The following is a 20,625-nucleotide window of genomic DNA, read 5'->3' on the forward strand; positions in this document are numbered from 1 at the left end:
GGATGAGAAAGCCGTGTTGGAGAAGCAACTTAATTGAAATCATAGAGCAAGTATGTGACAGAGTCAGGATCCCAATTCAGATTTGCCTGGTTCTAAAATTTCTACACTAACTTTATTTGATTTTTATTTTTAAGTAATTGCCTCACCCAACGGGGCTTGAATTCACAACCCCAAGACCAAGAGTCTCATGCTTTACTAACTGAACCAGCCAGGTGCCCTGCAGTATTGTTATTAATCCCCAGATAGACTCATATACAAATTATTACATCATTAGGCAGATGATTTCAAGTGCTCTATTAACACAGTCCTAGAAACAACTGGGCTGTAGAGAGTGCTGGGTCTTCCTCATCAGTATTCACCAAACCTAGGCTAGAAAAATCTATGTCATAGTATCAGGTGACAAGTGAGTCAGCATTTTCTACCTTCAGGCAGGTAGAAATCAGGAATCAATAAGCAAATTCTTTATGAATCGTTGTAGATGTTTATGCTTGTTAAGTGTTTCTAACTGCCTATTATCTTTGCCTATTAGAGGAGTACAGTTAAAGGCCTTTTTAAAAACTATATAAATAAAAACTATCAGCTGCCATCCTATCCTTGCAAGCTGGAGAATGGAATGGAAAGGTAAAGACTTTTGTGCTTAACCAACTGAGCCACCCAGGCGTCCCAAAGACTTTTGTGCTTAAAAACATTTTAATAAATATGCTGAACAAAACTAGGTTAGGTTGTTCTTTTAGGGAACGTACTTGCAAGTCAATATTTCACCAACCCTAGATTTTAAGATTTTCTTAAAACATCATTAAATCTAGTTTAAATGAACATAATTCTACTTATCCTAGCAAGGTTTTTTTTTTTTTAAACGATTCATTGTTATTTTTTTTCTACAGAAATAATTTTTGCATCATTTTATACTTCAGACATGAGGTAACTGTGATTGTCTCAGAAAAATTTCTTTATGCCCTCCTTTTGTCTTTCCTGTGTCTTCCATAACAGAAAATTACCAGCAGAAGCATTTTCCCTTCACCCAATGCCTATTCTCTTATCACAGTTTTTCTCTACCCTCCCTTCCTGCTCTGCAGGGGAATTTGAGAGGGCAGGGAAGAGTGCTAGAGTTTGTTCTCTATCCAACACCACAACATACAATAGTGTATGTGTCTAATTCTTTTTGCATATTTGTTCCCATTTTCCTCTTCCATACCTCCTTGTGTTCAATGGACTAACGCCTGTGCTTTGCCCCTGCACACTGCCAGGCCACAGAGACTTCCATTCGAATCAGAGCAGGGCTGAAAATTTCTGCTTTTCTAGATTCCTTTCTACAATGCTGGGCCGGTGATGTAATGATGATATTATGAGGAGCATTAATTTTTTCCCTTCCTGTCTTGTACTGTCTCCACTACCTTTCCCATATCTCAGGGTCCTGGGTTCATGCCCCGCATCGGACTCTCTGCTCAGCAGGGAGCCTGCTTTCCCTTCTCTCTCTGCCTACTTGTGATCTCTCTCTCTGTAAAATAAATAAAATCTTAAAAAACAACAACAACAACAACAACAAAAACCTTGGGTTATGCTGCAAGCGACCGGCAGAGGCAGGATTTGAATTCCTGTCTGGCTGGTTAAAGCAACTTTTAATCACGATTTGATAATTATTTAATTATTATTTTCAGCCCCAAATCGGGCGAACACTTTGCCATCTCTAGTATCCTCATCCGTTGTTTCCCTAGGTTCTCTTCCCTTCTTCGAGCCCCGCCCCATGTCCTTTCCGCCCCTTCATCCCCAGGTTCGCCCGCACTCCTCTACTACCCGGTCTTCTTCCCTATTCCTGTCTCAGTCACCCCCATTCCCAAGATCCTTGTCCCTTTCTTTCCTTTTTTTTTGAAGACCCTCGTCCCTAGTATTCCCTATTTCTCTCTACGTCTGAAATTCTCCCTCCTCCTGTGGGGTCCTCGTCCGCACTCCCCCAGGCCCCGACCCCTGCAGCAGGAGAACCTCTCCCGCCGGGAAGGGCACCTCCCTTTCCCAGAGCCCAGAGGCAGCGCGGGGCACGCCGCGAGCGCACGTAAAGAGCGCAGCGCGTCGGGGCCGCAGTCGGAGGGGAGCCGCGGGGTCCTCCCGCGCCTCGGTAGAGCCCCCGGGCGCGGTGCAGTCTGGGGGAACATGGCCGCTTCCGGTCTCCCTCCCGGGCCGGCGCAAGCCTGACCGCGGCCTCGGTCCGGCGCACTCCGCCCTCCGCTGCTCCCGCCCCGCCGCCGCGGAGGTCGCTTCAGCCTTTCCCTCCTGCTGCCCCCGCCGCGCCATGGAGAAGAGCTCGAGCTGCGAGAGTCTTGGCTCCCAGCCGGCCGCAGCGCGGCCGCCCAGCGTGGATTCCCTGTCCAGGTAACCAGGATGCCCAGGGCCCCGCCCAGCGCCCGAGAGGGATGGAGAGGGGCCGGGGACCCACTGGATGGTGCCCCAGCTCTTGGACTTGCTTCCCGAAGGCTGCGCCGAAATTCCTTTCCTGCGACTTGGGAGCCACTTCTTCCTCCCTCTTCGGGGTTTAGAGGCTGGGAAAACGGGAGGTTAAAACTCACTGCTGCTTTATCGGTGACTCTACTTAAAACGATCTTGGTTTATCCCTGGTTGAGGCAGCCCCAGTTCATTGGTTTCTCTTGTTTCTCATTACCTCTCGGATTATTTTTTTGGACACCCCCCCCACCCCGCCCCAGCCACCACCCCTCATTTCCTCTCTGCCTTTCTTTACTATACACTTTTCCAAACAGTTCTCCAGTCTTTGTTCCATCTGTCCGTGTGCCTTTGATTTTGGGACTCTTGCCCACCCTTTCCTCTTTTTCCATCACTTCACTTCCTTATGTCTTTAATGATTTTCCCTATACTCTGACCCCTTCCCCCATTTCGCCTTAAAAATGTAAATAAAAATTCCCATTGTACGTCTTTTTTCCAAATCTTCCAGCTGAAAATAATTATGTAGGAATCTGAGCAGTCCTTAACCCCGAGTGAATAATGAGTGGTAGTTTTCTTCCTTCTTGGGCTACTGATTCTCCTGGTTATTTCTCTTGTACCAGATTCCCACCCCCCCAATGTTGAGAAGGACTTTAGTATGCAATTTTGTAGACAGCTGTTGTGAATATTAACTAGACATGTTTTAGATGAATATTTCCCTTTTGGTTTTAAAATAATGATGGAAGAAATAATAGAGGACCTGTATTTGTTATATAGCTACAATGAAATCAGGTTCTTTTCCATAAAAAAATAGTCAATTATTATTAAAGAGTTATTGGATACTAATCTGTGTGAAAACACAAATTTCATTTTCCTCTGAATAAAGAGAAGTTTCTCTCTTTTAATTCATTTTGGACCCCACTAAATTTGGGTGACACAGCTATGTTTTCCTATTACTGCTCAGACCATATGGGAAATTATTAGCTGATTCTGTCATTATAAATTAGATTCTCTTCCTAAAGCACTCATAGCAGCCTGCCCACACCTTTTTCAGAGTTCTTAACAGTGTAATTATTATTTTTTAAAGATTTTATTTATTTATTTGACAGACAGAGATCACAAGTAGGCAGAGAGGCAGGCAGAGAGAGGAAGGGAAGCAGGCTCCCCGCTGAGCAGAGAGCCCGACAAGGGGCTGGATCCCAGGACCCCGGGATCACGACCTGGGCCAAAAGCAGAGGTCTAACCCACCGAGCCACCCAGGTGCCCCTGTAATTGTTGGTTTAATTGACTTTTCTACTTGAGGACAAGGACTATTTCTTATCTTCTATGTTCAGCATTTAACAAAGACCCTGCATGTTAGAGTGCTAAATATCTTTTTGAATCTGTAGATGTAATTATCCAGGGGAGGAGAATTTTTCTTTGCATTCAATCACATATACTGTACTTTTGTTTTAGGTATTTAAAAGTTTTATGTTTATTACTCTGAAATATAGAAAGCGGAGGATTTACATTCTCAGCTGTAAAATTATGCAGAAAACAGGTTGGAATTGTAATTTTATAGGGAAGTTACGAATGGCAGCTATGGTTCAGAATAGAATGTAAAGAAAACAAATGAAGGAGCCAGTAATCTAATTCAAGCAATAGAATTTGGAACCACAGGAGGCAGCACAGTCTTTTAGAATGAAGAAGGTACTGGAAGTTAAGAGGCTCAGGCTCTTAAAAGTCCCTGGCTCTGCTAGCATTTTGGTTTGTATCATTGAACCTTTCTAGTCTGCAGTTTTCTTATCTTTCAAAATAAAGAAGTTGATCTTTATACAGATCTTCGAGGGATCTGTAAGGTCCCTTGGTGCTCTAAAGTTCTATCATTCTAGACTATTCAATGACAATAGTGATTATGATACTTTCTTATCAATTACGAAGATATTCCCTTTATAGATTTTTGAAATTATATTAAATAAATGTCTGTTATTACAAATTAACTTCCTAATTGTGCCACCTAAGCACATTTAATTCCCCTCCAAGAAAGCCCAGTAACTTTAAAGTTTATATATGCTTTCTAATTCTTAATTAAAAAATTACATTACTAACATATGAATTTGAAAAAAAACTAACTCCTTCAAAGAGCTTTCACTAGAATATTTTAGCCTCATCTTCTCTGGACAAAAAAATAAGTATGATCTACTTTCCATAGGAGAATGCCAGCTTTCATTCCTTTCTTCTGGAAGGTAGAAAAAACTACATTTATTGAATGTCTGCTATGTAGAATTCACCCTGCTGAATTTTTTCATGTCTTTTATTTTATGAATCATTACACCGGGTTGATCAACGGTATAGAATAGCTGCATTGTAAGCACTTGTTACCTTAAATTTAAAATTAATCTAGGCAAACAACAATTATAGAGGATCCAAATGCAGAGGCAGGGTAGACAACCATGATTCCAATAGCTATGCCAAGTGGCTATCCAGTTGTTTGAGTTTTTACTTGAAGTCTATGATAAAGCAAAATATCGATGTGTGGATTGTATTGTCTCAGCCTTTTGTGGAAATGTTGTTTTTAAATTGTAGTTTATTTTTATCCCTTCTGTTTTTTACAATTAGGAAATTTTCAATTTCAAATTTTCAATTTTTCAATTAGGAAATTGCCATGTGAATTTGTTTCAAAACTAACTGTACAATATTAGTATGTTCATTGTGTTCCCATATGTCTTTTACACACTAGATTGACAAAAATATCTGCTATGTTTATCTCCAAGAAGAATTATTTATGCAAAAAAGTGTGCTTCCTATTTGTTTGAAAATGCAAACTATGTAACTGCATGTTTCTCTTCAATTCAGCAAAAAGACTTAAGTCAAATGTATGACTGAACTTGGTAATATATGCTTATCTAATTTCTTCAAGTACTTCTATTAGATTAATTCAGTTTAAATATTATATTTAAATGTGCTAATTTGTTGTTTTATAATTTTCTGGGAAATAAGAATATAAGTCTGAAAAATTATACACTAATCCTTCTGGTTGCCCACTGTTTTTTTGAAAAGGACACACTCCATTGAAGTTGGGTGACAGGCTTTTGTGGGGTCTCTAGTTCACACTAAACTCAAGTTGAGGCTTGTGGCACCTGGGTGGCTCAGTCAGTTGAATGTCCGACTCTTGGTTTCAGCTCAGGTCATGATCTTGGGGTCTTGGGATTGAGCCTGGAGTCAGGCTCCATGCTCATTACTCAGTCTGCTTGAGATTCTCTCCTCCCTCTCCCTCTGTCTCTCCCCCCAGGGCACACACGTTCTCTCTCTCTCTCATAAGTAACATTTTTAAATATATATTGAGTCTTGGTATGTCTGTCTGTGTATCTATGTGTCTATATTTGTGGTCATCTCAGAGTTGCTATTGCTTCTGGCTTTGCCTTCTAGGTCATCATAAGCTTAATGCTTTTCTCCAGGAAGGAGTGATTTTATTTTTTTTAAATATGATATCCAGATAGCAGTTTCCTAATCAGCTATAGTTATGTCATCCTGCATCCTTTTCAAAATTATTTATTTATTTATTTGACAGACAGAGATCACAAGTAGACAGAGAGGCAGGCAGAGAGAGAGGAGGAAGCAGGCTCCCTGCTGAGCAGAGAGCCCAGTCCACAGGGCTCAATCCCAGGACCCTGGGATCATGACCTGAAGTGAAGGCAGAGGCTTTAACCCACTGAGTCACTCAGGCTCTCCTGTCATCCTGCATCCTTAAAAAAAGTAATTTTCTTTGGTGAATCTTACTTTGTGTTAGTCTACTTCAGTGAGCTATGCAGCCCCTCGGTGTATCCCGTGTTGTCTGGCCTTCAGTGCGTCCAGCCCCAGAGAGAGAGTTGTGAAAAAATTCACTTCAGCACACTGTTAATCTGGCTGTATTCCATAATTTAATTCTTGTTGCCCTGACTCTGATTCTTGACATAAAGCAGTACTGTAGGCTAGGTATGATAGCTAGGGTAGGCCTGAGCCTTAGAATTGTATAAGTTCTACAGCAGGATTTGTCAGTATATTGGTACTATTTCTGTCTTCTTAGTCTGGTTTTCCATTTTTTTTTTTTTTTATTTTCAGTTTATACAGTGTTATAAAATGTACTGCCTGAGTGGGTTTCTTGTTAATTTTTTACTCTGCATAGTCACATGCTAATATATCTAGTGCCAAATAGGTGTCTAGTAAGTGTTGAATAAAGACATGTTCAACGTTCACTGCTCTTTTATTTGCAGTCTCCATTCAAAGGATTAAAAAGGGTTTTCCTATGTTGAATTTGGCCCATGAAGACATAGCTTCAAGTTAAAGCTCATCTTGCATGAAGCCTGTTGATACATTGAGCTGATTTTATTGGCTACATTATCTTTTCTGTGCCCAGTAATATATTTTCACAACATTGTGTTCCTTTAGCCTGCCTACTTTTCCATCTGCTACTCTTGATTATTTTGGTCTCTTGTCTAACTTACCTCCTCAGACTTTTGTTTAATACCTGTTTCTCTCTTTGCTTCTTGGCCTTTTGGCTAAGATCAAGTGTAATACCTGTTCCTTTCATCTTTTATATACCCTCATATGCTGCAGTTATTCTGGGTACCACTTGTTTGTCTCAGATTATGTTGGCTTATCAGTTGAGTTCTAGTCTATAAATTCTTTACATTTACATTTATGTGTTTATATGTACATACTTACATTTAACTTAGACAAAACAATCAAAGTGTGGTACACTGAATATACTAAAAAATGTAGTCTTTAGCTAAATACATTTTTAAGTTGATGTCTTCCTTTAAAATTATCATCTGAAAACAGCAAATCCTGGTTGTTTCCATGAATTTTGATAATACTTATTGTCTGAAAAGGAAGAAGAGTTTTTAAGATTTCTGAATCACATTTTTTTAAGGTTTCATCTCTAGTATCAGCCTCAAGGTCACTTAGAGCTGATATGTTGGTAGGAAATGTGCTTTTGGGTTGTTTTCCAGTAGTGGTGATGGATTTGTGTCCAATCACACATTCTTACCTACTCCCTTTGTGACTCTTGGCATATCCTCTGAGGCAGCTGGCCAGAATTAATGGTAGAAACTAGTTACGGAACTAAATGAAACTTACAGGTTAAATTTCCAACCCCGGCAGTATAATTAGGACCTTGCGTCAGACATTGGACATACTTAGTTATTTTGTATTTCATTATTCCAGGACCCTAAAAGAACTTTCAAGTTTTGTCAGGTAAGAGCCAATATTATTGTGAACTTGAGTAATAACTGTGTAGATTTTTCTGAAAGAAAATTTAAAAAGATTAATTACTAGTCAAAAGTATACAAGTGTACTTTGAAACTGAGATTGGGTTCCATACGTGTTTTTTTCTTTCCTCTTTATGCTGCCATCAGTAGTCTTCTATTAATGTAGTTCAGTAGTTCCCAGATCAGTAGCATCAGCATCTTTTGGGGGTTTGTTAAAAATATAGATTCCCTGGTCCTACCTCAGATGCAACTGGATAAAACACTCTGGCAGTGGAGCCTGCAGTTTGTTTTAACAAGTCCTCCAAGTGATCCTCAACTAAAATTAGAGTTTGAGAACCACTGCCTTACGTCTTTTACTATTTTTTTTCTAGTATCTCCATCAATATTTGTTGAAACAGACTCATTTAAGGTGTGTGTTAAATCTACCATTAGCCTATTACTTGAAAGTATTTTTGTAGAAATATTGAAGTAGTGAAAGGTCAAAGTTATTTTTTAGGGATTTATGATATCTGAGCTTTAGGAAATTTCCTGAGGTTTTTTTCTTTTCAGTTAAGAGTAACACATCAGGAATACATGTTTTAGGTCCTTTCTTAAAAATTGGTCCTTGGGGCGCCTGGGTGACTAAGTCGGTTAAGTGTCCCAACTCTCCGTTTCAAGTGGGATCATGATCTTAGGGTCATGAGATTGAGCCCCGTGTGGGACTCTGTGCTCAGCAGGGAGTCTGTTTGCCATTCTTTCTTTCCCTTTGCCTCTCCCCCACTCACATGTGCACACCCTCTCTCTCTCAAATAAATAAATCTTTTTTTTTTTTTTTTTAAAGGTCCTTGGTGAAATCCATTAGTGGTAACACATTAAAAAAATATATTATAAATAAGTAATTCCAGGAAGCCATCACCTGAACCAGTAAAGTCTGGATTACGCCCAAGGGAAGGAAATAACCCAGATACAGATGTCCAGAAATCAGTAAGCTTATTTTGTAAAGCTGCCAAGTTCATGCTATTGTATTCAAAATCACCAGGGCCAAAGGTTGCATGTGATTCAGGACTTGACCAGTGGAAATTCTGCACATTTTAATAAAGAGTATTTTTTTCTTTTTGAGAAAATTAGTTTTGAATAGGTAAAGCATTTGCTAGCTCTGTCCCATTGTTTGATTTAGTTAAATCTGTGGATAGGATTAAAAACTATTGAGAGTTCTTGGTCAAGGATAGGGAGTGATTTTATAAGCCTGCTTCCCACAGGAAGTCAGGTTAAAAATGGAACTATTGAAACAAAAAAGATTGGTACAAAGTTACTAAAATCAAAAGGACTAGAGAAGATGCTCTCTTAATGAAAGTAATAATCTCTTGTTCCCTTTCCTGTAATTTTATTATACAGAACTAATTGTGCTGTTCCTCTTACTGTGCTTCTGTGTGTGTGCCACTGGTGCCATCACTGTAGACCACGAATACACCACCATCATAGCTCTTTCCCTGCTATGTGCTTCGTTGTTACTCGCGGCAGCCATCGCTGATGACTTTTCAAAGACTCTTATTGGATGAAATTAACTCTTGGGCTCTTCAAATACTTTTAAGCCTAGATTAAATAAGGGCAGATGCTATGTTTTCAATATAATAATTTGCTTTTAAAATATGTTTTGAATTATATACTTCAAAACCCCTAAATACCGATACTTGGAAAACTCTTATTTTATTGTTTTTGAAGTTAGGTTTTAGCTTTAACAGATTATAAAAGAAAATCCAAGCCAGCTGTGGCGTAAAATAGATGATTTTAGTTTTTCTCCCGTACAGAAGCCCAGAGACAGTTCATACTGATCTGATATAGTGGACCTCAAGTATCGAGAACATAGAATCTTTTTTGCAAGTTTATCTCGTGAGCCAGAATTGCTGTTGGAGCTCTAACCGTTACATTCATTGTAGTCAAAAGGAAGGATGAAGGGAAGAAGAAAGTCATGTTTTCTTTCTTAAGGGATATTTTTTGAGATTATAGTCTTTTAAGATTACATCTAGTTGGCAAGAACATGGTTCCATTGCTGTACTTAGCCACAGGGAAGGCTAGGATGTATAATCTCTTTTGGGAAGCCTGTACTGAGCTAAAAATTGGAGGTTCTGTCTGTAGGAAATACTAAAGAATGGGTACTGGAGACCGCAGCTTCTCCATAGCATATTAATGAATCATTTTAGCAAGGAAGACATTTTCTGGTTAAAGTGGACAATACTTCTTACAGCAGAGACATTGTTAGACTTGCAAGAGCAGTGACCAAAGTAGAAAATGCTCTGAGAGACATGACATATTGTGGCAGACCAGAAAAGAAAACTGTATCTTGGAGCACTCTAAACTCAAGTTTTTTAACTTTATACTTTTTCTTGTGTATTGTCTTGGGCCAGATTTTTATAATCCTAACCAGGGACCATAACATAAAAGGGATACATTCCATAATTGTCAACTCATTAAGTGAAAGGCAAATGGAAATCAAATGAAGAATGATCAACTGTGCTATTTCATTTTTTATTTCATATGAAGAGCTCAAGGAATTGCGTGTAAACTGGTGGTGGTAATGAGGATGGTGGCCAACACTGCTTACTTCTCTGCTGTTTCCAGTTTGCTTCCAGTCTTGTATCCATACGTTTTATCTCCCCCTGAAGATATGTCTCAGGTTCCACTTAGGTATTTTCTCTCATTTTAGTTCTAAAGGTTTGGTCTGCCTAGGGGAAATAAAGCGGGCCATTTGGGGCCATGTTAGTTTATGAATGCTGTTGCCAATATTTTGTGTGTGCTTTTGTATCTTTGACTTAGAAATTTGAAAATTCAGAGAAATGTGTTGATGCATTTTTGGTTCTGAGCTTAAATATTAATATTTTAAGCATGTAATGTCAAACATAAGTGTTGAATCATTTGGGAGTGGGTCGAAGAGGATAGAGAAGTCTCCTCTGGATTGGGATGGCATTATTCTTTAGGCTCAGAGGGTTTAAAAGGAATGAGTCATAAATATGCCAATCTCCTTTCATAGCAAAATTGCTTTCACAGGTCACTGCAAGTAGAACTTTATTAGAAGGTTGTGTATTAACAAAAGGAATAATAACTTTGGCTGAAGACAGACTAGTGATTTCAAGCCTTAATTTTCTTGAGCTGAGCCAGGATGCCCACCAAGGTCAAAAATAAAATTTTATATGATACAGATGTCCTCTGTTACTGGTATTGGATAATATTCTTCCATTATAAGCAAAGGCAGTGCATAAAGATAGAAACACCTAGGATAAACTTTGCTTTTCAAGTGGTAGACAGTTGTTCTAGAAGTAAATTAATATCATTGTTGTGATTGTTAATACTAATATAAATAATAGCACTTAACATTTTTGAGTGCTTGCTGGGCATGGTGCTAAATCCCTTAATATGCATTTTCTCATATTATCATCATAATTATATAAAATAAACAGTATTATTATTTCCGTTTTACAGATGAGAAAACTGAAGATTAGGGAGAGCAGTTTGACATTTGGACCCAAGTGTGTTTAACGTCAGGGTCTCTGTAAAGACCTGATCATGCCTGAAGATCTAGGTCTAGGCCCAAACCAGGTTGTAGGTCTAGGCCCAAAATTGGTACATAGAGGGTGGTCCCAGGGCAGGATGGTTGGGTTGTAGTGGCAAGGAAATGAGTTTCTTTGATTGGCTGCACTGCTGAGCAGGACGAGGTTAATGTAGACATAATACATCAGTGAGTTCAGAGTGTCCATATTTGGAGAGAATTTAATCTGGCTTTAAATGTTTTTTGCTTCTGACAGAAGATAGGATAACTTTTTTTTCTTTGCTTGATGAGTAAGAAGAAAGTGTCATTAGAAGGATACTAAGTTTTGAACGGATACATTACGAAGCAAGTAAACCTGGTATGAAAGCCCTCCCACTGCTTCCTCCCCCACAGGCTTTACAGAATAATTTAGAATACTTTAGTTTAGGGTTCCTTAAGTATCAGAATTCCCCTAAGTTCCTTTGTATGTTTGTTTACAGTTAATGTGTTAAGAGCCATTGACATTTGAAGACCATCAGAAGTGAAGATAAAACATCTCAAAAATTATAATGTAAGTGAATGGGAAAATGGAATTAAAAAATGGACAAAAGTTAATATTGTCACCAATATTTCTGGAATCCATATACTTTTATCCCAAATGAAATTTATGCCTTTGAGTAACCAGTGACTTCAAACTTTAGTCCCAATTCCAACTCCCAGTCCTTAAAATTCTGTGTTCTCTTCTACCCGGAGTAAACAGTTGCTATGTTTTAGTCACCAGTAATTTTCCATTAAAATTCTTTTGGCTTCTGTGTACTGTTTTTTCTCTTTTTCTCTTTAGTAGTTTGCTGTTCGACAGCGGCTCGTGTTATATTTAAAATTGTATGTATGTAGAGACTGAGGTCTTTGCTCTTTGGCTGCTGATGTTTTATTCGTTTTTTTTTTTTTTTTTTTTTTTAGATTTAATTTATTTATTTGACAGACAGATCACAAGTAGGCAGAGAGGCAGGCAGAGAGAGGGGAAAAAAGCAGGCTCCCTGCTGAGCAGAGAGCCCGATGCGGGGCTCGATCGCAGAACCCTGGGATCATAACCTGAGCTGAAGGCAGAGGCTTAACCCACTGAGCCACACAGGCGCCCCTTGGTTTTAATTTTACTATCATTTTGTATGTTTCTTTGTCAAAAATATGACCACTTAGCTAGCTAGCCTCCTCCCTCCCTCCCTTTCTTTCTTTCCAGAAGTATTTGTTTAGCATCTACTATGGCCTACACATTATGCTAGATACAGAATTCCCAAGACCTTTGTGCTGAGATGAGTTGTGTCATCTTTTTTATACATTTAGGGACATTAGAGATCATCTGGTGTGACTAGGACTTGTGATGACCTTAAGTGTGGCTGAGGACCACCTGCGTATTTCAGTAACCTGTGGTGCTTAGGAGACATTTAGCTTTCTAGCTTCCAGCGCCAACATTCTGAACCACTGAGAGTGGGCCCAAGAATCTGCACTTAAAGTGAGAATCTTCAATCCAGATACTTTTTGGACTCTATACGTTTGTAGATGCAGGAAGAGACCTGGAGAAATTTAATAACTTACCCAAAGGTATAGTATGTATTAGAAGGCCAGAGACGATTGGTGTTGTTTCCTCCAAAGTCACAGAGCTAATCAGTGTTAGAAGTGATTTCCTGACTCTCAGTTCTAGACTTCACTAAATCACACAGTGACTTTGTTGGGCCAGGCAGCTTTCCTGTATGTATATAAAATCGCAATGAATCCGTTACTCTTATTGAAAAAAATTAACTGAATGCATATATGAGTTTTGTGCATGAAAAACATGGACTATTTCTTTAGTAGATATGTTACTTGTTCTGATTTTGAAATCACTAGGTAGAAAAATGCTCTAGTAGTCCAGGAATACCCCAGTAATCCAAGTAGAGGACCCCTCTCCTCCACCACGATACTATTCCAACTTGGCCTTTAAGTTTCATGCTTCTGAGAAGGGATTTGATTTAATTTTTAAATGATAATAGCTAGCCTTTGTAAATAGTAGGTTCTTGCTCAACTGTAATGAGTAACTTCATGTTAAAACTTTGTTTTCCCCTTTTGTATTCTATGAGATACTTTTAGAGGTGGTTTTATTTTCTTGGTTCAGAATCTGATACTTCATATACCAAGCCAGAGACATTAAGCATTGAAGTTATTTTATATTTTTAATACTGAATTATTATGGCTGATAGTCACAGTATCTCTGAGCGACTGAGATAGTCTAAATTATTTTCTTTTCTTTTCTTTTCTTTCTTTCTTTCTTTCTTTCTTTCTTTCTTTCTTTCTTTCTTTCTTTCTTTCTTTCTTATTTGACAGAGAGAGATCACAAGTAGATGGAGAGGCAGGCAGAGAGAGAGAGAGAGAGGGAAGCAGGCTCCCTGCTGGGCAGAGAGCCCAATGTGGGACTCGATCCCAGGACCCTGAGATCATGACCTGAGCCGAAGGCAGCGGCTTAACCCACTGAGCCACCCAGGCGCCCCTCTAAATTATTTTCTGAACTGTAGAGTTCAACTTAGTTTTAGTATTGTGTATAGTTTATGTTGTATTGTATGTGGTATACTGATAGTTACTGAATTTTAATCTTATGTTAGTAAAAGTAGTTATCCAGTTTTTGGGAGATATTCTGTAATTCTCGAATTTATTAGTAAGTTTAACTATAGAATGCCATTATGCAATTTTCTGGATATTTTGAGACATGTTTTAATGATAAGATTTAAGAAAAGAGATATTTTAAAATCACTTATTCATTTCTAATAAGTTTAAATATAATGAATTTTCTTTCCATTAAATGTTTTTTGCTCTTTTTTAGCCACAGACCCAAAATCATAAATATGATAGCTCTAAAAGGGAACTTTTTTAATGTAGTCTAACCCCTTCATTTTTATGTTCAGACACTGAAGAGTGTCTGAGAGTGAAAGTTTTATGAATGTTAACATATGTTAGTGAACAGAACAACATGATATTTCTATGCTGATATAAGTGAAATGCTTTCAGAACTGTAAAATATCACATAAATATAATGTACTATGATTGCTGCTATGATGATCATGTGTCTGCTGAGTTTCCTTGTGACTTAATTGAAAATAGTATCACTTAGTTTAAAATAAGGAAGAGAAATACGTATGTTCGTTTCTTGGTCTCTTGTCTCCTGTGGTCAGACTTTACTAAGTCCCCTTTAAGCACATGGTTTTAGAATAGATACTTTGCAGGTTACCTAAATTTCTCTTTCACTGTGTTAATCTAATCCAGATTGTCACCTTATAAAATTATACACTCAGGGTGATTTTTTTTTGGAAGAGTTCTCTCAGCCATTTTCCATGGAAGAATGAATGAATGCTCAGTATTATCCCTCAGTGTAATCAAAGTAGCTAATAGTCACGTTAACACTTTGGTATAGTTTTTGTAGTTACAACGCTGTTTGACCTACATCAGCTCCATTGTTTCTCATAGCAGCTTCATGAGGTACGTCTTCATTTGACAGCTGAGTAACTGAAGCTCAGAGAAGTGACATGACTGTCCACTGTCTCCTGCTTATAAGAGATGGAACTGGAACTTTGACTGTAGATGCCATTCTCTTTCCACTGCCCAGCATGAATTGTAACATGGAACTCTTAAAGTTTCATGGGGTATACATCTTGCTCTTTAAAGGAAATTCTGAATATTGGAAAATTGATGACAGGTTCATCTGGCCCAGCCAGCCTGATTATTCAGTGCATACTTCTCTTTAGAAGTCTGACTCATGTCACTACTCTTGAAGTAGTAATAAGAGATGCAGGTATCTTTTGGATCAAAGACTCATTCCCAGCATGGTTACCAGTGTGTGCTGTTTAAAATTTTTGAGTCTTTAAATGTTTAAAACAGTAGTAATTATAGCTTTTAGAAGTATGTTGAACTATATAAACTCAAAAAATATACTGTGATATGATAGAACACAGTCCTTGGTTCTTTAATTTTTTTTTTTTTTTTAAGATTTTATTTATTTATTTATTTATTTATTTATTTTAGATTTTTTATTTTTTATTTTTTTTTTATAAACATATATTTTTATCCCCAGGGGTACAGGTCTATGAATCACCAGGTTTACACACTTCACAGCACTCACCAAAGCACATACCCTCCCCAATGTCCATAATCCCACCCCCTTCTCCCAAACCCCCTCCCCCCAGCAACCCTCAGTTTGTTTTGTGAGATTAAGAGTCACTTATGGTTTGTCTCCCTCCCAATCCCATCTTGTTTCATTTATTCTTCTCGTACCCACTTAAGCCCCCATGTTGCATCACAACTTCCTCATATCAGGGAGATCATATGATAGTTGTCTTTCTCTGCTTGACATTTTTTAATTCTACTTCTGGACTGTGACTCTGGATGTGTCACTTGATTTCTGTGAGCCTGATTCCCTTATCTGGGAAAAGGGTAAAATGATAAAATGAAATGTATCCTGCCTTTGCAGGATTGTTGTGAGGCCTAAATATGGGGATTGATGATGACAATAAGGAAAAAAACCCCAGCTAACAGCTATGTAGTGTGTACCATGTGGTAGGCACTGTTTTAAGTGTTTTATGTATATTAGTTCATTAATTCTCATAATGGTCCTGTGAAGTATAGGAATTACCATTATTCCCACTTGGTAGATGGTGAAACTGAGAGGTGAAGTAACTTCCCCAAGGTCATACAGGTTGACTGAACCAGAATTTAGTATCAGGCAAGGTAGCCGTAGAGTGGGTAGTGTGTATGAAAGATAATGTATGGATTAGAGCACTTTGACATTTGTAAAGGACTATGCTGATGATCGGTATTAATATTTAAATAAGATGTTTAAAAAGAGAGATGTGTTCCTCATCCTTATTATACAGATAGAGGGGAAAAAAGGCAAAACCAAGTAAGAAAAAAGTGTCTTGTTATGATTTATGATTTTTAACAATTGACCGATCTCGTAAATTTGGAAGCGTCTTCAAAATTATGGAGAGATACGTGACTGAATGATGCTTATACATTTGATTTGTAGTTTAACCTTTTTAGGCTAGAACAAGAAAGAGATATTGAATGCTTTTCCTACTGAATGTTTTAACTTAATGACTACAAAACAAAATACCTGTGTTAATTTATGGGATTTTGAAGTTTGTGCAGAAAAGTTTTATTTCATTACACTGTAGGAGTGACCAATTAATAGTAATGATTAGTTTCTCTTTCTCTAGGATTAAAAAAAATCTCTCTAGATAACTTGAAGAATGGATATGTGACTTTCTGATTTTAATACTGAATTCAGATTAGCATGTTGGGGTAAGAGAATTACATGTGAGGTCATTTATCAAGGCATGAATTCCCTGTGTGTTTTCCATTTGTCCAGGTAAAAGTGTTTTTGAGCAGGCATTTATTGCATAGGTCTACTCTCCTTTTTTAGTATTTCTGACCTTATATTCAATTTGGGATGGAAGTGTTTGTTTCTGAAAGGAAATGTAATTTCAGAGTCCTGCGCTTTGAGTTCTAATGATGTGACCAATTTTTGGTTTAGTATGACATCTTCTCAGCTAAGCTGAAATATAAATAACTCTCCCCCTCTAGGCCACTTATGAATCCACATAAGTTTTAATTTTAGCTCTTGTCTGAGTTTGAGTCAGATTTAGAAGTTCTGAGAAATTCTTTTAAGAGGGTGCTGAGGGTGTAGGGATTGGCATTGGGACTCAAGGTGCCTCTTACTCCATTTTTACCCCATCCCCTACAGACACACTCATTTTGGCTAGAAGGCTTTGGCTTTTGCTTATTTTATTTATTTATGTTTCCAGATAAGAGCTTTGAAGAAACACTACTTTGCAGAAAAAAGAGAAATATGTAAGGCATTTCCTTTACAGCCTGGTTTTTTGCACTTGCTGCTGGATTACCAAGTTACATGCCCTGACTTTTATTTTGGGAAATATGGTTGATAGATGTGAAAACAAAAATGCAAATTAAACTGTACCCAAGGTCACATGTACTTTAGAACCTTGGGATTTTCCAGACTAAATGCCAACATGAGCCAGCTGTCCCAGAGCTCAAATCCTCTTTGTTTGTCCGAAGAATGCGAAATGTACTCTCTCATCTCTGTCAGTCAGATGCCATGATGATAAGACCATTTTGTCCTGTCTTTTATTCTCAAGACTGGTTAAGAAATTTAGGGCTCTGGTGTAGCATTTCAAAAAATCGTTGTAAGCTGTAAATTAATTTGTTTTTGGTAATTGTTTTTCTATTTTGGGGATCCTGCAAATATTCTGACAATAAGTCTTTTGTGTCTCAATGTTATATACACACTGCAGGCCTTTTATTATTTTTTAAATAAAGTTTTGAACAGAATGACTAATAGAGCATGAACAGTGGTTATGACACTGTAGTCCATTGTGTAAGTACTGAAAGCAAATTTGCATTCCTCGAAAAGCTTGTTCACAATCAGAATATAGACCACATTCTTTAATGTTCTTGCACAAACATGTTATGTATGTGCTCAGGACATTACTTACAAGAGAATACCTTTCAAAAAGAACCATTTCTTTCCATGGAATACTGAAGAAAAGTTAAATTGGCGGAAGGAGTGAAGCTGTTTAAGGCAAGTGGTTTAGATTTTATTGTAATGACTGTGATTGTTAATAACTGAAAATAAAAGACATACAGCCTCGCCCAAATCCTCTGGAGGCATTTGTTTACTAGTATATATGAAAAGATAGGTGACTTGTTTTCAGATTGTTTTGAATTAAGAGTGAATAATGCTTGGTATGTTTATCTGCACCTTTAGTTCTCAGACATATTTTTTCACTTCTGAAAGAAATTTTTTTATTGGATTTTGAAATACTAGATCAGGAGAGGTAAGAGTAATATAAATATATTTAGGGCTTCTGTCAAGGCTTAGATTTTATATTTCTATTTATTATTGTGAAATACCTCCAAGTGTACTGTGAATGACAGTAGAGTAATGATAATTCCATTAACAGTCCAGCAGACCAGTAGAGCTAGAGGGGTTCAGTGCTTTGATAATGGTTACATTGAAAAATACAGGTAATGGTTTTGTGATTGAAGCTTTTGGCAGACTTCTGTTTGGTTATATCTGGAGTTACATAAGGTGTGTCTCTGTGTATGTGTGTAATATGTGTATACATATAAATATATAAAATCTGAAAACCTAAATGTGATATATTTGTATGTATATAAAAACCAAAATATAAAAGCATAAATTAACATATTTGTACATATATAAAAAACTTCACTTTGATATTTGTTAAGTGATTTATCAAACTCTTTTTTTAAGTTTAAAATTTTGTACATTCAGTTACCTTAATCAAATGAGGACAGTTTATAGTACAGATTTAAGTGAAAAGTACTTTTAGGGCCAAGTGCTTTTGCTCCATTTTAATTTAATTAATGGATTCCTTCTTAAAAGGAGACCCTTACTTCTCATCCCATCTTGTTTTCCCTTCTGAAGAGGATACTCTTATATTTCCACAATGCTATTTGTTGAGCTCCTTCTACCACTACCAGTTATTTAGCATGAATAGCTTCATATAGATCATGTTTTTTTGCTTAGCTTTAGAAAGTATCATTATTTTATCTTATAAAGAAAGAACAGAGTTGGGACGCCTGGGTGGCTCAGTTGGTTAAGCAGCTGCCTTCGGCTCAGGTCATGATCCCAGCGTCCTGGGATCGAGTCCCACATCGGGCTCCTTGCTCCGCAGGGAGCCTGCTTCTCCCTCTGCCTCTGCCTTCCACTCTGTCTGCCTGTGCTCGCTCTCACTCTCTCTCTCTCTCTGACAAATAAATAAATAAAATCTTTAAAAAAAAAAAAAAAAAAAAAAGAAAGAACAGAGATTAAGTAATTTACCTGAATTACTATTTGCTAAGTGATGAAACCAAGTCTCTGTGACCCTAAAGCTTATGTTTTTGGCCATTAAGCACTTCAACATCTTGTTCTGTGTGTTATGTCCTCTTCTGTATATCCGTTGTGTCCTTTATAGTCCTCCATTTCTATACTGTACTATTGCGAGATACTTACAGATCTGACACCTTCATTATTAGACTGTAAGTCCCTTGAAGAAAATGAATCTGTTTTCAGCTCTGTCCCCAGTACATAATACATTGTTGATGTTAGTGACCGTCTGTGGAAGAGATAGATGGGGGTCTGTGATAAGGGAGTTGCAGGAGGTTCCTGCTCCCCAGATGGAGGGGAGACATGGGAAGAGCAGGAGGGCAGATGGCTACGAGACCTCCAGTTGGAGGTAGACATTTTCAGTGTCCATCCTTCCAAGGAAGCTGAAGGGTACTTTGAGGCAGGGGACTATTTGGAGATTAGAGGTGAACCCTGCTCTCTCGAGGCAGATTTCTCTACTTCTGCAGAATTAACAGTGATACTTGTAAGTTTAGTAGTATTGAGACATGAAATACTGCTGTAGTAGGTACCAGAATTTATTTGTTTGGACATAACTGTCTTAATTTGTAAGTTTTTAGCTTGATTCTCAGGAATAACTATAATTAAAAAAAATCTCCCAACTGAAACAAAAAATTAAAAAAAATGTAGAGGACTTTATCTTATGTAATGTTACTCATTTGAAAAGCACCTAAAGAGTAATTCCTGTCCCCCTACCAATAATTAGTTTGTATACCTCTGTTCACCTAAATGCTGTACTTTGAAATAGAATTTTTGAGACGGAAAGGGTGGAGCGTTGTTCTTAGGATTAGCGTAGCAAAGGAAAAAGACATTCTGTTACAACAACAGCAGACCAGTAAATGTGTGGGAATGACTAAGAGTCAGATGATGGGATTTCTGTTTTGATCTTGCGGTGGAAGGAAAACTGTGTCACTCTGGCTAAGACAGTGGCAGGGCTATTAAAAAACAGAGTATGACTAGTGATGTCCTGTATTGTCCCATTCTTACTCACTGTAAACCTAAATTCTGTTATTCTGTGTGAATGTGTGTTCATTTGGTTATTTTGTGGAATCAGAAGTTAACATTTAAATAAGATTGATTTGAATCTTTTTAATTAGGAGTAAAGAGAACAATCTGGTTTAGGATGGAGTGAGGAGTGGGTTAAAGGGGGAGGAATTCTGGTGAGAGTGACTTTCCATTCACAAGGGCCATCGCTCTGCAAATTTGGGTAAATGCATTTGTGAAGCAAATTGTTTGCGTATTGGTGTAGTCTTTAACTGCTCTTCCTAATAAGACTTGATAACCAATTAGAATTTAGTACATTAGACTACAATTATAGTTTTATTCTCAGAGGTATTTTGAGCCTCTTAGGAAACGGAGTCTATCTATGAATAAATATAAAGAGTAACTGGTATTATTAACATGCGTATTCCACAGTGCTAGTTATCTTTCGATCAGTTTGGCTTTTGAGAAAATATTCTTCTATAACAATTTGATTAATTTCTAAAGTGTGAGTTTTATTTATTTATTTCTTTAAA

At 37.6% G+C, this 20,625-nt stretch overlaps 1 protein-coding gene and 2 long non-coding RNA genes across 4 annotated transcripts in view; 1 reads left to right on the forward strand and 2 right to left on the reverse strand.

Moving 5' to 3' along the window:
* The first annotated feature begins 1,734 nt into the window (after positions 1 to 1,734).
* The window catches only part of MTMR2 (myotubularin related protein 2), a 123,559-nt gene continuing 104,668 nt past the window's right edge, over positions 1,735 to 20,625 (forward strand). The window contains exons 1-2 of one of the 2 annotated variants that reach the window (XM_082682648.1): positions 1,739 to 2,367; positions 11,661 to 11,731. Coding sequence is in view for 1 of the 2 variants with exons in the window: in XM_082682647.1 (XP_082538773.1) it covers positions 2,288 to 2,367 (80 nt within the window). In the remaining variant the exon portion in view is untranslated. Of the gene's footprint in view, positions 2,368 to 11,660; positions 11,732 to 20,625 lie in introns of both variants that reach the window. The other variant, XM_082682647.1, reaches the window with a different exon arrangement.
* Positions 10,145 to 12,899, reverse strand: LOC309840522. The gene is made up of 2 exons (XR_014298649.1): positions 12,754 to 12,899; positions 10,145 to 10,360 (listed from the first exon to the last, which is right to left on the reverse strand). It is a non-coding gene; the product is annotated as an uncharacterized lncRNA (long non-coding RNA).
* Positions 19,121 to 20,625, reverse strand: part of LOC309840521 — a 39,854-nt gene continuing 38,349 nt past the window's right edge. Inside the window, exon 3 of the long non-coding RNA XR_014298647.1 lies at positions 19,121 to 19,319. This is a non-coding gene — a long non-coding RNA (uncharacterized lncRNA). The remainder of the gene's footprint in view (positions 19,320 to 20,625) is intronic.

This window comes from Mustela nivalis, assembly GCF_964662115.1.
Source record: "Mustela nivalis genome assembly, chromosome: 9".
Classification (NCBI taxonomy): domain Eukaryota; kingdom Metazoa; phylum Chordata; class Mammalia; order Carnivora; family Mustelidae; genus Mustela; species Mustela nivalis.